The 22,635-nt window shown below is 46.1% G+C and overlaps 1 protein-coding gene across 3 annotated transcripts in view; it reads right to left on the bottom strand.

The window, feature by feature from the left end:
- Positions 1 to 22,635, bottom strand: part of DOP1A (DOP1 leucine zipper like protein A) — a 1,047,530-nt gene that overhangs the window by 582,897 nt on the left and 441,998 nt on the right. For all 3 annotated transcript variants that reach the window (XR_014963003.1, XM_085611023.1, XM_085611022.1), the window contains 2 exons: positions 18,165 to 18,771; positions 7,363 to 7,637 (listed from right to left, as the gene is read on the bottom strand). Coding sequence is in view for 2 of the 3 variants with exons in the window: in XM_085611023.1 (XP_085467149.1) it covers positions 7,363 to 7,637; positions 18,165 to 18,771 (882 nt within the window). In the remaining variant the exon portion in view is untranslated. The remainder of the gene's footprint in view (positions 1 to 7,362; positions 7,638 to 18,164; positions 18,772 to 22,635) is intronic.

Here is a 22,635-nt window from a genome sequence, read left to right as displayed (position 1 = left end):
AACACTACCATCCAGTCTCCTGGGTCAAGGGCAGACAGGACCAAGGCCAAAGTGAGCATTTTGAATTTCTCCTTCCAGAGGAAGGAGTTGAGGGTCCAGAGGTCCAGGATAGGACACAGGCCTTTGTCCTTTTTGGGCACCAGAAAGTAGCGGGAATAACAACCATGTCCTACTTCTGGCCCAGGGACCCTCTCTATGGGTAAAACGTGCCAAGGGATCAGCATACAGTCGTAAGAAGGTGGCATGGAGGGATGGGTAGTCTCGAAGGGGAGGGAGTAGCCCCTTAAGACTATCTGCAGAACCCAACTGTCTGAAGTGATGGACTGTCAGCGGAGGAGATGATGGAGAATCCTGCTTCCAACTGGCTGATGAAGGGCCTGAACGTCGGACTAGGAAGATTTGGCGGCAGTAGCAGGCGGCGACAGGGTGGACTGGCCCGCCCAATGGCTCCTAGACCCACGAGGACATTGAGACCCACATCCGTCGCCACGCCTAGGCTGGACAGCTTGCATGACTCGGTGGATGGTCTGGACTGGACGTAGCTGAGCACCCCTTCCATAGCCACGATAGGGATGGGGGGGCCGGGCGGTAGACGTGAGGCCCAAGGATATGGTTGCAGCTCAAGCGCTGAGTCGGCCTTGTCGCTGAAAGGGCGAGTGCCATCAAAGTGCATGTTCATCAGGGTTGATTGGACATCACCTGAAAAGCCAGAAGTCCTCAACCAGGCGTAGCGTCGTAATGCTACTGACGAGGAAACCGTTCTGCCCTGTGAGTCGTGGTATCCAGTCCAAAACGGATTTGGGAATTTGGCTGTGTCTCTCCCGTCTGCAACTGCCTGGGAGAGAATGGCCCAGGCCACCTCCGGAGACTGAGGCAGCGCCTGCGCACCCATATCTTAGATGGTATGGGAGTATCGGCCCAAGAGGCAACTGGTATTCAATGAACGAAATGCCAAGATGGAGAAAGAAAACATCCTCTTCCCAAGATGGTACAGCTTCTTGGATTCCTATCGAGGGGTGCAGAAGGGAATGCGCCCTATGAAGCGGAGGCTTAGATAACCAAGCTCAAAGGGGAAGGATGATGCGTAAGGAATGCTGGGTCGCCCCGAGTGGGGCAGTGGTGGCAGGCAATTGTCCCTATGCTGGGCTTGGATGAAGTGCCCAGAAGGACATCATTAAAGGGCAAAAGGGGTTCAGAGGTAGAAGCTGCAGGCTGAAGCACCTCTGTCAGGTGGTTAATCCAGACTGCCATCAAAGGGAGCTCGAGGCAAAGGTCCTCCGCTGCCCTTCTCATCACCACTGCGTAGGAGGCACAGTCGACGTCAGGAGAGTCACCACTGGGACCGACATCAGAGAAGGTCGAGTGAGATCGACAGATGGTGCGGAGTGAAGCTGCCAGCTTTGAAAGCCTGGGGCCCCCAACCGACTCCGCGGGGCCCAAAGTCGTACCAGCGGAGATGGGGTTCCCAAAGATGAGGTGGAATGCTTCAAAGAATTTCCTTTGTTGGGCAAGAGACACTCCGGCTCCTCCTGGTAAAACAGGGAGGTGCGGAGTCATCTCGGAAAGAGGCTCTGAGGACGGAGTCCTAGAGTGACGACGCACTGCATTCCGCGTTGCGTCAGCCGACGGACGGTGTCAAGTCGAAGAATGCCTATGTTTCCTCGACTTCTTCTTGTGCTCACCTGACCGTGACGATTTAGAATGGGATGAAGAGTGCAGGCTCCGCAACCATCATGGACATCATCCGATGAGAGGATCAGTAGGTCTTGAAAACGGTCCTATGTTGGGACATCCTCGACGCACCAGGAGTCCAAGACTCAGAAAAAAGCTCGACAAAAGTAAAAAAGAATTTGCCTAAAAGTGTCTGAGTAGCCCTCTCTGGATCTGCGCTTAGGCTGGCATGGACAAGAAAGTACTAACCTCAGTGTGCCCGGGCAGCATCTATATAGGTCCTGTGACGTGCACGATGGACACAGAGCCGAACGACACAAACTACCGACACGCAGGGGTACTGCTGAAGAAACATCTAGGGATCCAGACCAACGCCTGGGGGAAATTCTATGGTAAGAAATCTACAACTATCCTACTTAGGCTTTGATCCAATATACACATTCAGAGGGTTGTTATTTATGAGTCTGGGGATAGAGTCAGAAAAACTATGTACATAGATATACAGGATGGAATTGAAAGATAAATGGCTCTTTAGTAACTGATCAAACAGGGGTGGTGATTATGGAGACATTCTGAAATGGCAAAAGTCTTTGCTTATTATTATTAAGAGTTTTATAACAAGAAGGGCAGATGGCCCAAGGAAGTGGTGATCGAATTTGTTGCTGACCTACTGATGCAGAGTATTACTGAACTGGAAATAGGTGCTTTGGGGAGTGATATTACCAAATATGGTGGTAGTATTTGCCCTTCAGTTGAAACGCTGCAGGCCAAAATGGCTTTGTAGTGGACATGTAGAATGGTTGCTGAGCATAGTTATGGAGTGGATCTCAAATGCTTTCCATACCTTGTTTAACGAGAGAAAATCCGCTGGACCTTCAAATGGCCACAGTGCCTTGTACAAAAATTGTTCACCTAAAGACAAACATGACACTTATCTTCCAATCTCCATGATGAATGTGAGACTAAGGTCCTTTCAAACAGACTGGCTAAGTGTATCTGGGGGTAGGGGGAACTTTGCTATATCCAGATCAATTTGGATTTAAACTAAAAAGAGCCACTCGACTAAATCCTAGACCATTGCATAACTGCTTGGATGTGTTCAAATTTGTGATGGAGCTTATAGCTATTTTGTAATTAGATGAAGAAAAAAGTGTTTGGTTCTGTTGAATGGCCTTTCATATTTTCAGTGTTAAGGAAGGTGAGTACGTGTTCCAAAATGCTTGCCTGGGTAGGAAAACTTTGAACTATTGGCATTGAGAATTAGGGTGAATAGGATATTACCACACAGGATCCCACTACATAGGGGCAACAGAAAAGGATGCCCTTTGTTACCAATATTTTTTGGTGTGACTGAGTATCATTATCCACAGATGATATTCTTCTATACATAACAGATACTCAAGCCATGATTAGGAGACTCCTTGAGATATATGACACAGGCAGTTCTCTGGATTAAACAATATTTGGTACAAATATATTATATTTCCAGTGAATGACTGGCAGGCCAAAGGTTTAGAGTTAACCTTGTTTAGAGTGAAAACCAATAGATTTAAATGTCTAGGGTTATACGTGACCAAAAAAGCTAGAGGTTTCCAGGCGAGAAATCTTGAAGTGCTGCTAGATCATTTTAAAAAAGAGCTTCAAAGATGGGCATGCCTGCCACTGTCTCTGCCAAGAAGGGCAGTACTGTTCAACATAATTTTGATATAAATCACAAAACACCCTCTTTTAAGAGCCTGATTATTTCTTTAGATGAGCAGACGAAATATTCAGTCACGTCTTATGACAGGCTGGAATATCAAGGATTGGACCAAAGACAGTGTACGGTATAATCTCTGATGGGTGAGGTCTCTCCCAAACCAGCATAAATATTTAGTAGCTCATTTAATGATTACTAATAAGTAGGCACACAATGCACAGACTGAGTTATCATTAAAGATGGACTAGTACAGAATTGGTTTCAAAGTATTCATGCCTTATTTGTGTGGAGAAAAGGTCACTGCGTTTTTGCCTGGTCAAACTGTGGTGACAGTAAGAGCATGGAAAGTGGTAAACTTACATGCTGACTGGACACACAAAGTTACACTAGAAGCTCCCCTGTGGGCATGGTACCACATGAGAGAAGTTAAAGAGCTTTATGAATTTAAAGAATCGGATTGTTGAGCATCTCAAAATTAAAGGACGTATGGGGGAAAAGAGCCAATGTCCACATTATCGCAGGCGAGTCAAGATTTTAAATTGTCCTCAGAATAATTCTAGAAATAGGTCCAGGTATGACATGCTGTTAACAACTACATGAAGTTGAGAAACAACTGAATGAGGGTTCTCCACTGGAGAAATGGATGTTAAATGGCGAAATAACAACCAAGGTTTAATCTATAATTTATAAGACATTAACCAATAATGCCCAACACTCCTTTATTTAGTGAGAGAATGATGTGGGTGTGCTGAATGACACTATCCAGGCCACTTTATATACTAACCCTATAGTGATAAAAGTCAAACTACATGCAAGGAAATGCTGCTTTTTGTATGACCAACCCAAGTTTTTGGACTGATGCTGCTGGTTTTTCGACTCTGGAAGTGCACTTAGGCCTGCTAACCAGACTGCAGTGCCAGTGCCCTGACCTTCAAATGTGGCTGTTGAATTGCCTTATACCCAATTGGCATAAGCTAACTCACTTACAGGTCCCTAGTATATGGTGCCAAGGTCTCCAGGTCCTGGAGGTTAGAGAGTCACCCTAGGGCTTGCTGCACTGTTTCTGCCACCCTGGCTGTGACGAAGGTAAAACATCTCTCCCAGTCTGCCACTGCAGACTGGAATAGCTGTGTGGCACAGCTAACCTGACAGTCATTTAAAAGAATGGCAAAGACCAAAACTCCCTTTTTAATATATGTAAATCACCCCTATGGCAGGCCTAATGAGCCCTAAGGTAGGGTGCAACATATTTTAAAAACAGAACATGTACTTTAAATTTTCTGGCAGCAAAAATGCCCAACCCAATTGTCACTTTTACTGGGGAAAGGCTTGATCACCCCATTCGCGAGTACAGGGCTACACACCCTCCCCTCAGCTGTGCTAACTGCGGAATTGTGTGATCAGAGTTGATACTTCAATGTATCAAACAACTTGTTACATTAAGCCCGACTTGATGCTCAAGACAAAATTAATGTAACTTGTTGTAGGGTGAAACTTTGTTGCCTCTAGTCTCCTGTACCCTTAATGGCTGCACACAGGGTAGGGTTTGTCCTCAAGACAGCTGTCTGCCCTCCTGGTGAGGCGTGCAAAAGACTCCCAGGAAAGGAAACAATAGAAGCTTGCATGGGAAAGAGGTGTTGCCCCTCTCTTGCAATAAGTCACATGGGTGTTAGCCCAGAAAACGAGCATCAAAAGAGAAGCAGCCTTTGAAGGGCAAATGGCCAACACATGGGAGAGGGGCTGCTTTATTGTCTAGGTAGACAGGTCGACACTAGGGACAGGGAAGGTTAAACCAGTTGCCAAACCGGTTTTCCAGGAGTGTGTAGCCCCTTTGGCAGCCACACCTCTGGGTAGGGCTAGGGAGCTCTTTTCACAGGGATTGAGGTCCTGCCATCTTGAGTGTAGGCCGAATGGTGCATCCTGGGATAGCCAGGAAATGACCATCAAGAGGAAGGGAAACTGGTAGCCCATTAGCCACCACTGACATCCTAACCTGACACCATTTCTTTTCGCATACAAAACGGCACCTCTGGCATCCTGAATTCAGATCTCGCTGGGCTGGAGAAAAAGACCAAACTAGGACTGCCCTGCTGTGCCAAGGACCAGGCAAAGAGAGGCTGTACCAATGTCGACTGCACCTGCTGCATCCTGCTAATGGAGAAGTTGATTCCCGAGCCGAAGAAGAGATTCCAAGTGTCAGTTGGCTGACCTCCTGTTTGCAGCACAGGGCAACAACGGCTGAAAAAGCCTGCTGGGGCAAGTTAGTAGCCCAGATCTTGACGCCCCCATAGAGCACGAGAGACCAGGATCTAATGATCAAAGTTGCACCAGAGTCTGCTGGACCCGGGAGAGTCGTCTAAGTGCAGTTTGGTCACCCAGAAGATGAGTTACCGCCCAGGAAATGATTTGGCTATAACAGTGATACCGGGTGACTGTTAGCCCAATGTTGACTGTTAACCCAATGGCGACTGGACTTCTACCAGGACCGAGATGACTTCTTAGGGATGTCGAATCCTGTGGCCAGGACAGGCTCATCCCATTTGTGGACCATGGAGTACCCGCAAAAAAGACCCCTGCAGACTACATCCCATCCAAGCATACTTGAGCATTTTCAGCATTCTGTATCCGTTGCATCAGGACCACTTCCATGGAAATGTATATAAGCAGGATAAAAGTGCCTAGAACTGGATGAAGCAGGCTTCTCCAGCTGAGTTCATTGTTTCTGGGATCTTGCTGGTCCACTTGACTTCGTGCCTATAGGAGTTGGTCGCCTGACGTAACTGCATTGATACTTACCCACGTTTTTCTTGAAAAAGTTGCTGTGAGTCAAATTCGTTGAATTTGCCACAGTTTGTTAATGATTAATTGAAAAAGTGCATATTTACTATACCTTGTAAAATCTATATCTCCGGAAGCCTCCGGTGGATCTTTTTCATGTTGGTGTCTAAAAATACATGAACATACAGTCTTTTGTTTAATAAATTGCTTCTGATTCCTTGAGTGTATCGTGCATTTCTTCAATGGTTTTGGTGCTGTTTAAATGCTTCTTCCTTTGCATAAGTCGGATTGCCAAGTTTCATCGATACCCAGGTTTGAGCTAAAGGTTTGACAAACGAAACCTATTGGTGCTAAAGGGGTTGGTAAGTGTATTACACGGTGGGGTCGCACAACCACACCATATAATACACCCCATTTCCTTATACTACCTATATAAAAGTTGATTGAATTGTTTGTTATGTTGCACAGGTGGATATGAATATAATGACGGCAGTTAAAGAACTGTGTGTTTTATACTTATGTAAAATGCTTAAAGAATCTATATATTTCCTTGATAATACATCAGATTGCTTGCACATTATTCAGAACCTTCAAGTAAACCCACTAGTTACACTGACAAAACCACAGAGTGGTACACTTTATATTAATATTGTACATGAGTTATAACGACAGTATAGAAAGTAATGTGGGGACCACTAGAGAGGAAAGGACAGACACTAATATGATAAAGAAAATGTAAAAGAGTGTGTATATCTGAGAGGGAGTAAGAGTTGTATGCAGAAATGTAGGCATCCATTGAGAGAAAACATGAGTTGCAACAAAAGGTAGGGTTTGAAGGGGGGTTGTCAGAGAATAAAGTTTGGATTTGGAAGAATAGAGTAAAAAATAAAAATATGAGTAATGAGAATAAAGGATGGTAATTAGCAAGGATGAGAGACAATATCCAAGCAAAAACTATAAACGTGAGCCAGGACTTGATGTAAAATGAAGGTAATAAAATGGGTGTCTTTGAGATGAAGGAAAGGTGAAAAATAGCAAAACAATTGTGGGTCTATTTGCTGGGGAACAAGGACCATGATGAAAAGTAGAACAACTGATTATGGACGCTCCTGAGTAACACTTATACCACATCTTTCTAGATCCGAGGTGAGTTCCTATACCCATAGATGTAATATTCAACTTATAAACAGCATGATCTACAGCAATTACTATACCTTGAAAAAATTGGTCTTTTCAGCCATGTACCTCAGGTTTCCTTCTGAGAGTGGTGGCCTTATAACAACTGCCACTCTTCCCTGGTTTGGGCTTAGTGGCTGAGCCATTTCGAGGTTGCTCAGACTTTCCCCAGTAACCACAGCAACGGACTGTGTCAAGCCAACCAAGTCCATCACCAGAGAAATAGCAACACTTTGCACACTGAAGTCACTTGGCAAGCTGCATGCATTCATGAGAGTCTGGAGCCACAACGGAGGTTGCACTTGCTCATGGTCTAAAATAAAACAAATGAACACAACAGATAAGCACAAACTTTAACATGTAAGATATTGCATGATACTCTGAAAAATGTGCTACAAAGGTTAATGAAGGTATACATGTCTAAGTGGGAGAAAAGCTGTAACAAAAAATGCAAACCCCAATCCAACAAACCAGGACTACAAATAATGATCGATTCAGGGGCCAGGTCAATCAAAGTAGCCAGCTCTGCTTTCAAATTTACATTCAACAACAACCTCACACATACAAGCGGCAATTAATCTTTCTACACTAAACCAAGTCATTTCCTAAAAGAATCTACCTTGAGATCAATTGCCTTCGTCTATTCTCAACCGGCAGAGGAAATGCCTAGCTTACAGGCATCCCACTATATTACCGTACAACTGTGTAAATCATGTTCAAGGCAGCTAATAGTCTCTCAACAAATGATAATGGAGATTTGATCAAATAATCAAGTCCCTGACGGAAATACATTAGGTCCATCTGTAAGGCCACATTATCGACAAGGCTGAGACAACGCAGTTCGCTGTGCTACATGGCAAATATTTGGTTCATCTTTGTTATTGAGCCCAAGATGACAGCAATAATAATCATGAAAGGCATGAAACTGCTGTATTCTTTGGAAGAATGTTATTTAGCATCTTACTCAGTTAGTCTGCAATGTCCCAAGGATAATGGTCTAGACCTAGCAGCACATTAATTTTTCAGGTCAGCTTAGATCACGATAATTAGAAAGATCATGAATAAAATCAGGGATTTTAATGGTGGGATTTAGTAAAAGATACTACCAGACATACTTGAAATCTAACCTTGAAAATGTCATTTGTGTGGCTCATTCAGTAGTGAAAATGATATAACTCAGATGTGATACATGATTGAGTTCTTCTCACATTGATAAAAATCTATGATAGAGCATATCTAATGTTTGGAGAGGCAGGTAAATGTACCAGTAATGTAAGCACTAAAGCATAAATAAGGAAAAAGAGATAATAAAAATTAAGGCTTTTACAGACACCACTGCAATATAGTTGTGGTCAGAGACGTTACTGCAGACTCACAAGTTTATCAAAGGTTTGAAGACATCATGAGGGATGAAAAATGAACAATTTGAATCCATGTATATTGGCACTTGATCGAAAACTAGTCAAACTGAAACCATTTAAAAAAAAATCGCCAGAGATTTGTGAAAATTGGGAATCAGGGATTAAAAGGGTAACATGGTGGCCTTAAATTCTACAGCCATTAATTGCAGATATTGCGAAGGCATTTGACCACGTGGGTGGGATGGGGGTATCTGTTCACTCTCCTTCGATAACTCAATTTCGGACTCAACTTTATTGCCTATGTACGAATGCTGTATACAGGCCTGACAGCCAAGGTTCGAGTGGGCTGCAAGACGTCTGAGCCCTTCCACATCCAGAGTGGGATAATATAGGGTTGCCCCCATAGCACCTCCTTTTCATTATCGCTATCGAGCCACTTGCAGAATGCTACAGATTGAAGACCAGGTGGCTGGGTTTGCCTGGGAGGCTCTCTATGCGGATGATATCCTGGTTTTTTTGGCTGACCCGGAGATGTCGGGTCTTCAGGCTACCCAGATCTTTTGTATTTTTGGCAAAGTTACAGGTCTATACATTAGCATTAAAGTTAACAATCCAAGGCTTCACTGGATCGGACGCTGAGCGATGCAAAGCCCAGCAGAGCAACGTGCGCTGGTCCTGACTGAAAGCTTCGCTTCATCAGATGGCAAGCCCCGCAGAGCCTCACAGCACAGCTGAAAGCTTCACCACATCCGGCACCAAGCGATGCAGAGCCCCACAGAGCCTTACCGCACAGCTAAAAACTTCAACGCATCCGATGCTGAGCAATGCAGAGCTCCGCAAAGCAACGCTGCGCAGACCCCACACCGAAGTCATAAGAAAAAAACCCTCAATTGAGACAAATGTGGTCCTATATTGGGCCCGTGCTACATCACAGTTGGCCTGAACTTGTGATTTTCCCCCGGTCTAGTGCGACCAGATACCTGCAGTTGCTGCTTCGCGCCTCTTGGCACTAGTTACTATTTATCTTAAATTACGGTTCTACTGATATTTTTGGTGGGATTTTATTTATTAAAATATTCTCTATTTTTCTAAATTGGTTTTGGGATTTTTCTTGTGTGGTGTTTTCACTTCATTACTGTTCGAGTGCTGCAAAAAACGTTCACACATTGCCTGTATGCTAAGCCGAACTGCTTTGTGCCAAGCTACCAGAGGGTTAAGCGCAGGTTTATTTAGTGACTTTTGTGACTCATCCTGAAAAGTATTGTGATTATTTCTTAAAGTGGGTCCTTCAATAAATAACAATTTCTTACAGGAGTGCTACAAGCAAGAATAATGTGCATCAATCGAGATGCAGATGACGTTTGATGTGCACTAGAAGAGCTGTGTGGGTCACACTGCTAAAACAGCCTAATTCTGGTGCACACACAGAGCTTTGCATGGATTCCTGAAATGTAACTGTGAGCGTAGCAGGGAGGGCAGCAGATCAGGATTAAGGTATACTCGTACAACTGTGAAATCCCATGCCTGAATAACAGTAGTGCTGCAAGTCATGAATTATTAGAATTTAGTGCACAGTTGCTGCAATAGAATGGGTGCCACAGCAAAGGGACTATAGTGGTACTGTTGGAACAACTGTAGGTTAACATGGCAGAAGTTCTGTTTGTGGGTTTGATATCAATCAGTAGAGCTGTCGTAGTTGTATTTCAATACTCTGTGCCATAGGTTAGGATTGGGGTGCTTTGGAAAACTGATACATAGGCAGAAGAAATGGAAAAGCAGGAGTACCCGTGGGTGTGGCTTGGATAGCCATCATGGTGGACGCAGCCCGACGAGGCTTCGGACATCCAAGCCGCTAATCCGCAGTAATCCGGCTTTAATCCTGCTCAAACGGAACACTTTGGCCATATCAGCGGCCGGGGAGAAGGAGGCACCCTGCATCGAGGCAAAATGGCCGGACAATGTTGGCTGTGACAGACCGGCGTGCAGCGGGGGCCTGGGCCCACAAAAAGCCGACGTCTTCCTCGAGGCGGAAGCCTGGAGCGGGGCGAGACCCAGGTGGCAGGCGGGGGCTGCATCGAGCTCCATGAAGTGAAGCGGCGCTGCGGCGGACTGTCGGGCCGTTCCGGGGGTGTCTGCGTGCCCGTGGGGGCTTGTTGAACTGCTGGTGCGGTGGTGCCTGGGCATCCGGGGCCACGTAGTGACTCCCTGCGGGGCTTCCCTTGCTGATCCGGGCAGCCCATGCTGAGGAACGCCATTGATGGGAGTCCGGTTGTGGGGCAGCGGGATCCTCAGTGAGGCCGGGGCCTGGGTCTGTTCAGCCTTAACGACGCGACTGGTGGGCCCAGCGGCTCACAGGAAAGAGCCTGCCCAGGGCCGAAGACATCAGGACCAGCTGGTGGAGGCCTGCCCAGCCCACCCTGAAAAATAGCATCAGAGTGCCCATAGCGGCGGCGGCGGAGACCAGGAGGGAGACCAGGACCCCGAGGGGAAAACAGAGGGCCGGGCTTGGCCCCGTATGCAGTGCTAGGAACCATGCATGTCGGGCCCAGAGGAGGACCTACTGGAGTTCTCCAGAGTGACCTTGCTGCTGCTGTCGGGGCCGCCCGCCTTGCAAGACAGGGCCGCTGTTTCCTCCCTGATGGGGCTATAGGGGCTGATAAGGAGAGCACCAATGTGGGAAGGCCAAGAGGACGCGGAGGTGGTCTACCAATGGCAGCAAACACATCCTTGGCACACGGTTTCTGCTGAGGTGGGTTGGGGGTCCGGCGAGTCTGATCACATTAGGGGGTCTACTTGGCTGGCCGCCTAGGACTACAGAAGCGGCCAGGCTAGGCTTGGTGTGGCTTGTGGTCAGAGGCGGGCCAGATTCCATGAGGCCCGGCCTGTAGATACAGTAACGGCTCTGCAAAAAGGTGGATAAACTCACAGGAGTTGGCTTACCGGGTGGAAGACGCTGAGGAACGGTCTCTGTGCAATAATCTGCGCTTCATTGGCTTCCCGGAGGGGTGTGAGGGCCCCTCCATGTACCGCTTCCTCACACAATGATTGAAGGCCCTCTTGCCAGAGGCCTCACTGTCCAGCTGTTTTGTTGTGGACAGGGCACATCGGGCGCTGACTAAGAAGCCACCCCCGGAAGAAAGTCCGTGACAGGTGATTGCCAAGTTGTTGAACTAAGCAGACCGGGACGCCATCTTACAATATGCCAAGAACCACAAGGACCAGCTACTCTTCGAGTTGCGCCCCATTATGATTTTCTCAGATTACACTAGGCTGGTAGAGCAGCAACGCCAGTCTTTCACCGCAGCAAAGCGCAGACTTAGAGACCTCAACATACAATACATGTTATTATATCCAGCCCGAATGAGAGTCACATACAACTCTAAGTCCTACATTTTTGACTTGCCGGTGGCGGTCTTCGCCTGGGCAGACAAAACTACACACACCTTAAACCACATACACCCCACCACTGGAATCTGATTCCTCTCAGAGCTTCACAGTGAAACAGGCAAAAGAGGAATAACTCCAAGAGAAGACATAGATTGAGATCCAATTGGCGTGCTCAGGACGAGGAATCTTAATATGGGCCAATCGCTTTCATTTCTCCGACCCCCGGCCATGATTGGGTCGACTTTCTCCTCGCGAACTTTGTATCGTTAGGAGCACCACTTCAGCTTGGACGTCATCTCAAGGAACTATCACGCCCCTAGACATTTATGTTCATGTTTCATGGGAAGTTGGGGTATGATTGGACGAGGTCCCCTGGGACCCCCTGCTGGGGCCCCGGGCTTTCCTCCTCCGTGATAGATGCTCCTTGTTGGTGGCAGTATTGGAGTGGGGGGTTGGGGATGGGAATCTTCAGACTTTTTCAGTTATTATAGTTGTAGTTTTCACATGCACACAGAGGTTACACCACGACTTCATGCACACAACTGAAAGTTTTCTTCACACGGATGATAGATGACATCACACACAGGTACTCCCAAGCTCTGGGAACTGACCATTGTATCTTGGAATGTAAGAGGGCTCCCTAATAAAATTCAGAGGGGTGCTGTTCTTCGACAAACCAAGCTTTGCGAGGCAGACATCCTTCTTCTGCAGAATACACATCTCTTGGGTAATAAAACTCCATGATTCACTAGATTTGGATACCATACAGTATATCATTCGGGGTTCACCAGGGGATCCAGGGGCACAGCTATCTCCATACACTGCCAGGTTCCATTTATTCCCTCCAAACATTGGTTAGACCCCGGTGGTCGTTACACCATCATATCTGGGACACTACATGGTGAGCGTGTAAAAAATGGCAGCATAGATGCCCCCCTTTGGGAAATACTTCCATAGACAGAATCACACAGCTTTGGGGGGAGCTCCCCGAGGGCCTGACACTGCTGGGCGGGGATTGGAATGATGTCATGTCACCCCATAACCGTTGGCACGAGCCGAGACACGAACGTCAGATGGGCAGATCCAAACTACATTTCCTGGCCACTACACTGGGGTGGTTTGCTGTATGGCGTGCCTACCACCCCTCTGAGACAGGGTTTACATTCTTATCTGCCATACACGGCTCGCTATCATGATTGGACTAGGTCTTCGTGCCACATGGCTACATACATAGAATATCACGTATTTCTATCCTGCCCAGGGGACTGTCCGATCATTCCCCTGTCTTATTCAAACTCCACATAGGATCTCAAAAGCCTCCTTTCAGGTGGCGTATGTCGCCCTGGTACCTCTGAGACCCGAACTATCAGTAGACCCTAAGGCTGGCCATTTCGAATTACTTCGCGTCCAACACCGCCTCGGCCCCGTCTAAGGTTATCCTGTGGTATCAAGCCTACGATTCGCGCTGTGGGCATAAGCTTCCATGCAGGCGAAAAGCGCAAACGCTTTGCACAACTTGTTGAGCTAGAAAATAGTCAGAGGTCCCTCGAAGCCAAACTTGTCACAGATCCCTGCCCGACCATACACCGTAATCTACTTCAAGCACAACAGCACATACACCAACACCTCACTAATGAAGGGAAAGAGATTTGGCTGGCGTCACAACACAGGATCTACCAATGGGGCAATAAGTCAAGCAAAATGCTCCATCGGTTGTGCCAGGCAGCGAAGTCCCCCGCCGCAGTCCCAACACTCCGGGATGCGGGCAAGCCTTGTGCTCATCTCCAGAGGCAGTGGCTCAGGTGTTTGCAGCGTACTATGCCTCACTTTCTACGCGGAGGGAACACTATCGAGCGCCCTGATAAAAATTCTTCTAACAGATATACCCCCTCAAAAACTTTCAGACCATGCATGAGACCAGTTGGATGCCCCCATAATGATGGACAAACTCAGTGCTGCGCTGGCCATCATACGCCCGGGCCGGGCTCCTGGCCCCAACGGTTTCCCAAGTGTATTTCTAAGGTCACATATGACCACGTTGGGTCCTCATTTGCTGGAAGCACTCTATAGCGCCCTCGAGCAACACATACTACCCCCTGATTGGTGTCAAACTGAAATTGTACTGTTTCTTAAACCTGGACGCCCTCCGGAAAACCCATCCTCCTATCGGCCTATCTCCCTCATAAATATTGAGCCCAAACTCCTGGGTAAAGTCCTCACAGATCGCCTTCGTATGTGTATTCATGAGCTGATTCATCCCGATCAGTCCGGCTTCATGCCACATCGGTCCACCCGGCATAACATCCGGTGTGTCCAAAATGCTATAGCGAAGGCCCCAGAGCTGGACCGCCCTGCAGCTACTCTGCTGGCCGACATAGACAAGGCATTTGATTCCTTATGTTGGACATATCTATTTCAACTCCTTGGATTCATACATTTTGGCCCGCGATTTCTAGCATATGTTCAACTACTTTACACTGACTTTTCGGCCTCAGTCCGGATTGCAGTCACCAGTCGGCATCCTTTCCTATAGGCGCAGCACAAGGCAGGATTGTCCCTTGTCTCTGCTGTTGTTTGCCCTGCCCCTGGAGCCCTTTCGGGACACTGAAAACCCTGAGGTTTTCAGTGTCCCGAAAACCTCAGGGTTTTCGGGACACTGAATCCTTTCACATTCTCCAGGTATTCAGTGAGTATTGGTATTGGTATTAATCCTTTCAAATCGGTACTCTTCCCTATATGCAGTGACCAGGAACGTGGAACATAGGCCACACAGTTGTGCCACGGGACGGATGGTTTTAAATATCTAGGGGACTTCATCTCACCCTGTTCCACAACTTTGTGGACACAAAACATTAACTCACTCCTCACTAGACTGCATGAGGAGACCGCGATCTGCTCCCACCTACCGCTATCATTATATGGGCGATCATCAATTTTTAAAATGGTCTCCCTACCTCGAATACTTTATCGGCTACAACACTTCCCATACATTACCTATACATGGTTTGCCCAAGTCAATGCAATCGTAAATAAGTTTTTATGGAACGGAGGCGCCATTTGTGTGGTGCTACGTAGTTGCACACACTCCACATATTGCGGGGGCATTGCAGCAGCAGATGTATATGCATACTATGTAGCTTCTCATCTTTGGATTATTGTTGACTGGTGGTACAATTTGCCCACGGACCCAGCTTTTGCACTTGAGCACCTGGTAGTGGAGGGTATCCCCCTTCAGAGGCTCCTATACAGCCACGTAAATCGGGACTTCCTACCCCCTGCCAGTAGAACTGTAGTTCAGCTCTGGCGATACACTGTTAGAAACATGGGGTGGCAGGGCCATTTGACACAGAGGACTCCGTTATGGCATGGCACGTATTTGCGCCCCGTAGCGGCACTATCCGGGTTTCATAAATGGGACCTATTGGGCATTGCCACTCTTGGTGATGTTATGCAGGGCGCTATTCTTAAATCGTTCCAGCAATTGCAAACAGACTTCCAGTTGCATCGGACGCAGTTTCCAGTTGAGGCACGCCCTGACACCTTAGATCCACTCGATTGATGCTCTGCCAGAATTTCACCCCGTCGAGGGTTGTCTACTAATGGGAGACCTGGGAGCACACAAGATCCGTCAGATCTATCAGACATTGACCACCCATGCCTGCACTACATTACATAAGACCAGGGGGCCTGGGAGGAGGACAGGTCGGAGGCCCTCGCCAGTCCCTGTGGTGCGGCGGTCTCTACACGTTAGTCTCATCCAATTCAAATACCTCCACCGTATATATTTTACACGTTCCCGCCTTTGGAAGATGGGTGTCATCCAATCCCCTACATGCCTCAGATGTGATCATGTGGAGGGCACTTTCTTGCATACAGTTTGGAGCTGCGGCGCGCTGCAGCCATTCTGACGTAAAATTGCGTCCTTCCTGGGCTGGGTTTTATCGTGGGATCTCCCATTTAACCCTTGGTTGTTCCTGCTCCATAGTACAGAGGGGATTGGCGGGAACCACTATAAACAACATCTACTCTTCCTGGGCATCACACTTGCAAAACGGGACATTGCCCACACCTGGAAGGGAACTTCTCCCGCAGCAATAGGTGGGGGGAGGAAGGCTATGGACAGATACATGGGAGCAGAGATTGCGGTTTTCCATGCTCGAGGTTGCCCCCGGAAACATAGAAAAATATGGTCCAGCTGGGCGACTTACCGAGGCATAGACTTACCCCTCTGCTACAAACAGATCCTCTATAGGATTCAGTCTATACACCTACCTGATTACTATGATGCCTAAGTTACATGACACTATCGTCAGCATATACACATACCTAGACATCCCGTGCTCAGTGAGGTCTGTGGTTGCCTGTGTCATGTTCCAGTTGTACAGCCTGCAGATTTCGCAGGCTACATGGTTGTATGTAATTATTGGTACTTTTGATCCAATGTGTTCCTATAATGTGTGCAGTGGGCTTTGGTCCCTTACGTGCCATAGAAATCCAATAAAATGTGTGTTAAAAAACATAAGCTGGAGTTCTCAAGATGAGGTTACATTAGTAGTGGTATAAAAGCACTGATGAACTGTCTGCTACTCCAGTCCAAATACCGGAATAAAGGAGGTGCTGCAAATTCAGGCTGCAAGTACATGTAGCACTGCAATTAATGATATGGGCTCCTTTTTCCCCTACAAGGAGTGCACTGGAGGCTCATTTGCAAACTTAGGAAGGAAGGTGACACGTGTACAAAAGAAGAAAAGAGGCCTAAAACACTCCCCTCGTCCCTAGTGGCAAAATACCTTGCAAGGTCCTTTACATTAATGTATATTCCTGCCTACTGTGTTTGTAAATACAAGTTGGGCTTGAGAAAGGTATACCCCTCTATTATGTGCCAACCCACGCACAACTGCATCCATTTACTGTACCGTATCTATGGCAGCGGTTTGTGCACACGTATAGCCAAAGATGCTGAATGTGACTTGTAGGCAGATTATTAGATTGTGATCCAACAGTGAAACTCTGCCACTTTTAGTTTGGCCTCTTGACTAAAAGGGAAAAAGCTTGCTTATTTAATAGTGGAATATTGAAAAAATTACAAAAACGTGTATTACTTAGTTTGATTCCAGCGTAGTCTTATAAGAAAGATATGGTGGACACAGAGCTGAGACCGCATTACCAAGAGCTTGACAGATAGATACTCTGAGGACTATTTTGAGTGTATCAACACAAACCCCAGGAAGGGAGAAGTGACTTCTAGTTGGAAATATGTTGAATGGCGCCCCGAAGATCCACATAGCAGAGCTAGTCTTGCACTGGCCCGGTCCCACGACTTCAGCAAGAGAATGCATTCGTTGATCTCTCCAAATGAAACACTATTTAAAACTTCCCCAAAGCTTTTTGTTTCCACTTGGTCACTAGCAGGCAGTGTCCCAGGTTCAGGCCATTAGAAGAAAGTCACAATCAAAAGGTCCTGTCCTTTATGCCAACACAAATTCTGTTACTTATACGATATGAGTAATAGTATTATTAAACATAAAAACAGTAATAAAACATATTTAGCCGTAATAATATTAACACAATACCTGCTACTAATGATAGTAATACAATAATCATCATCATAGCAATATAACACCAACAATTATAAAAATACAAGGAAAAGTATATACAGTTGAAGCAATGGGAGAAAACAAGACCGGGCTCAAGTTGGTAAATTAGAAGGAGGTAGTGACATATGTAGTTACATTTTATTCTAACGTAAAACATTGGAAGAACTGTGACCGAATTACAGAAACATGTATATGAATTTCATTTTCTCTTCAAGAGTTTATTTTTGTAAAAGACATTTTTAAATTAAAGTTGATGATTTTATTTTCTTACTAACAAACTGGGCCAAATATTACCTGAAACGTTGTTGCAACGATTCGAAAGCATGCAGAACCTATTCAGTGACTACAGCGACCCCTTGTCTAGTCCCATGGCTAGTGCAGCACACAACATTCTATTGCAATATTCAAGTAAGGTAAGGCTGTACTATAAGTCAGTTTTGAAACATAATTGTGAAATCTGAGTTAAAACGGGAATAACAATGTAACGCCACATACCCGTGTCTCGCTTTTCAGTATGCTGCTCTGAAGCATGGCTGCCCTCTGCGATGTAAACGGGAAAACTCGAACATTCAAGGAATAACTGGCAGGCAGCAATGAAGGCGGGGAGGTATTCGCTCGGAGATGCCGCTTTGACGGCAGGCTCGGACTCGGTTTCTGGGGTCCATTTCACAGTTTCTCCTTGCTCTGTGAGATCCACTCGAATTTCTCCAGCCCCCACATAACTCAAGGAAGTACGTGGAATGATGTAGAGGTTGATGAGGCGGTTTAAGAACTGCTGAAAGTACTCCAAGCAGCACTGCATTGCAGTCTTTTGGTTTGCTTTGCTACTTTGCCCTGGGGCTTCTTGTGAGGATACAGATGGGCGGTGGGCAACAGTGTCCTCAGAGCCTACTGTGGAGGCAGTTTCCGTTTCCGAAGAAGTGCTGCAGAGAGGTACCCCTGCGGGTCCTTGGCCATCATTCAACACCCTGTCAATATCATCTGGCCGGTCCTCCTGATACTGCACAAATTCTGTGAACCCGCTTTCAGATGAGCGGCTGCTTGGGGGATTTTCACCATCTTCGAAAACATCCCCAGGGGCTTCAAGCAACACTGAGAACACCTGGAGAACATAAAAACAGCTAAGACACTGTGTAGAGGGTGTACCGAGCCTTACTAAAACTAGTTTGTTACAGTCAAAACAGGAAAAATAGCAACTTTTCTTTAATAGTGAACATGCGTTGTCACATATTAAATTTTTCATAATCCTTCAATCCAAATACAGACCTTTAGTGATCAATTTATTTCACATTCTCTTTGTATTTCAGTTTTACATTACTACCACACAACTAAGTAGGCTCTGTGGGAAACCAAGTGGATCTACCTATAATTTTACATGTAATGTGTTTTCATACAATACATTTTTGCCATCCCCTAATATGTTCCTGACATGTATATCGGCCAACCTATGTTAGAAAAGAGGCTGAGACTGGGCGAATGCAGCAGAAACGCCCAGCTGCATGCTCCTGCATGTGCATTTTCACACACATGCATGCAGCCACTTGTTAGCTAGTGTGACTTGAAACCATGCTACTGCTGTTGGACAGCTGCATTCGGGTATAGCTCGGAGGAACCTGGTGAACTAATAAGCATGGAACAAGGATTGCCACATCACAGCTTCAATTTTAGGTCTGTCTTGACAGTGCACCTGTCACCAGACATTATGTGATAAAGCTAAAAAAAAAAAAGGGCATTAAGAAGCAATACCAGGAGATAATCTTTGGCTCCACCCATACGTTGGTATCCAGGAGTACATGTTTTGATTGGGTAGACGTTGTGGGCTTCCACAGCAAAAGTGATTGTCTTCCACACAAATATGATCCTTTTGTTTATTTATCCAGCTGCATGAGCCAGCAACAGTATGGCTGTTTGAGCTTGAACTTTCAGGCGCACACATCAGACATAGTAGTGCTATTACAGTGTCCTAGCTAATTAGATAATTTACGGTGTTTGTTTTTCCACATGTGGAAAAGGGGCAATTATCGACATTAGACTTGAGTGCAGTTTTGTGTTTTAGAGCCCACAGCTAGACTAACCTACCCGAATTTATTAAGTCTGGCATAAAATTGCAACTGTACTCTGACCTTATGTAATCAACAAAAAAAGAGTCTACTGAGAGAGGGGCTTAGGCTCCACCCACATGTTGTTTTCCTGCATACAGGGTTTGATTGGGCTGAATTTGTGTGCTTCCACTAAAAATAGTGCTTGTATTGAATTTTTTGTTCGTAGCAGAAATGTATACTCGATACAAGCAGGACTGAGTTGGTTATGGTGATAGGCCAACAATCATGGCTATAGGCCTGAGCTATTTATTCTGAAATATTATTAGAAAGCCACTACGACCGCTGTATTTATTGTGAAAAGCATATGTTAAAGCTGATAAGCGCTGAAGTGTGGATTGTTATTACTCTATAATAAAGCCTACAGAAAAGTATTTTGCTCCATGGAATCTCACATATTACCATAGTAGGCAATGGTTTTGGTGTTAGTCACCCAATGTGACAAACTGTGGATATTGAAGGTTTGCTCTGTGAGAATCCTTGTTAGTCCGTCTTAAGGGAGATGGTATTTTGCATACCTAACTGTAATTTTCTATACCACCCTACATTTATGACAGTGAGTCGTATGGCTGCCATGTGGAAAAGCCTGCACTCAAAATTGTAGGCATGGAAGCTGGTACTGACACAGCATTACTAACAATGATTCAATTGTGCTCCTCATCCTTTTTGGAATTACTGGACCTCTAAATTACCTTATTACTGGTAAATTTGAAGACCTGTTACAGATGACCAGATAGTGTCTACTTCTTTTCTTTTAATCAGGATGTGCAACATCCTCCGCATGTATAAGGTGTTCATTGAGCCCTTAACGAAAGGCTGGATTTCAGGGTTGCCAGGTCAGCTGGTGCCAAGTTGTAACAATTAGGCCAAAAAAGGCTTTCACAAATAAGCTAAGCAAAAAAAATTTGAGTCAGAACTCAGATTTTAGGCTCTCCAGCACAGGAAATAGTACACACTCCCATATATACATAGAGATCAATACAAAGAATACATCTGGGAAAAACAAAAACTATACAGTTTCTAAGGCATCTAATTGAACAACTTCTCAGAATGAACAGAAAGCAGACATTAGTGATTGACAGTGCTATCTTTTCTTTGAAATGGCTGGATGAGTTGACTCTACATTGCCTGACCCAGCTGTTACTCAGGCCCCTTTAACGTCAACGATGAGGGTAAACAGGAACTAGGTCATCCTTCGGAGGATTGTTTTCCCAGCTTAGCTGCTCTTCTGCTAGATTCCTTCTTAACATTAGCGCCAATGACATTTCTTTATAATCTTGTATATCTTTGTGAACAATAACCACAGTACAAGTAACATTTTGCAACAAATTGGTACAGTGGTTTGTCCAGGTACAGGGGTGACATAGCCTTAATTATTCTTCCATAGTTCCCTCACCCCTCCCCCCATCTTTCCCCACAGTCTCGGAATCCAGTTCAACAAGCATGTTGGACCACAATTTCAGGTCCTCCTGTAGCTTTAGGTCGGTCCTGACCATTTTCATGCGAATCTCTACCGCTATCGCCCATTCCTGTAGATCCCTCCTCCACATCTCTAGGGTGGGGCCCTGTGCTCTTATCCAGTGTATAGCTTCCCTGTGTTTAGCTAGCACTAACCCCAGTGAGGAAAATGTATACGTGATCGACTGTTTAGGAGGGTTGAGTAATAAGTTGAGCAAGCAGTGACGAGGTGAAATCTCGATTGATATACTGGTCAATTCTGCCAGCACTACCACTTGCCAATACACCCCCAGCTGACCACACCTCCAGGTCATGTGAATGAAGTTCGCCCTACCCTGCCCGCAATTGGGACATGTGGATGGTCTGTCCGGGCAGATTCTGTGGAGCTGTGTGGATGTTAGTTAGGTGCGAAATCAGTCATTGCTCAAGACAGTCTGCACACACCCTTTTGCCGTGTCCTAATCTCCATCTGTCAGGGGTGTATTCAGTTCTTCATCCCATAGCCGTCGTACCGAAAGCCCTGGCTGGACGCGATCAGCCTTCAAAGACTTGTGGAAGTGGCACAGGAACTGACCATTGCTCACCCCGAATTCAGTTTGAGCGTCTTTGAAGGAGATGAATATGTCTGAGGGATATAGGTCTCTAAATGTCAAGCATCCACTCTCTTCCCACTTGGCAACAGTCATAGCATCATTGATGGAGCAAAAAAGCTGCAACCACCAGATTTCCAGAGATCTGGAAAAGGGGAACCTCCAAAGGATCATGCATGTTGCTGTCTCCAATGTAATGGCTACATACTTGATCACAAAGGGACAAAGGGACAATGAGACTGCATCCCTCTACCCCTCATCATTGTGGGGTGGCATGGCTCCACCTCCTAGCATCCGCTCAAGAGACATTTCTCCCAGTTATCTTCTGCAGAGCGCCATGCGGCTGCATCCTGGAGATAGTATGCAATATAATATAATTCTAAATCTGGAAGTCTCAGCCAGCCCCCTGCCTGTCCAGTTTAAGGAGAGGCAGTATCAGCCTACTCCTCTTACCCGACCTGATCAGCAAGATCAAGAGAGAGCCAGATCCATGAAGGTGGGTCTACGAATGCAGCTCATCGTATACTCTAGGTGGTATAAACAATGGGATAAGAGCACCACTTTGGCGAGTGCTATGCAGCCCACAATGGAAAGGAGGAGTGTGTACCAGAATGTGATAGAGCCCTGAAGTCCCTCCATGACTCTACCCAAATTATTTGTGAGTTGAGTAGTGGTTCCAGCACAATTTGTTTGCCCAGGTACCTGAATTTATTGGTCTCCCAACACAGACCTAAGTCAGGCAGGTCATCTTGTGGATTTCTCGCCAGTCTGCCCAGTGGAAATATCACGGACTTATCCCGGTTAATATGTAAGCCAGAG

Source organism: Triturus cristatus, chromosome 6, assembly GCF_964204655.1.
Source record: "Triturus cristatus chromosome 6, aTriCri1.1, whole genome shotgun sequence".
Classification (NCBI taxonomy): domain Eukaryota; kingdom Metazoa; phylum Chordata; class Amphibia; order Caudata; family Salamandridae; genus Triturus; species Triturus cristatus.
Note: the sequence above shows the minus strand (reverse complement) of the source record. Positions and strands in the feature narration are given on the sequence as shown.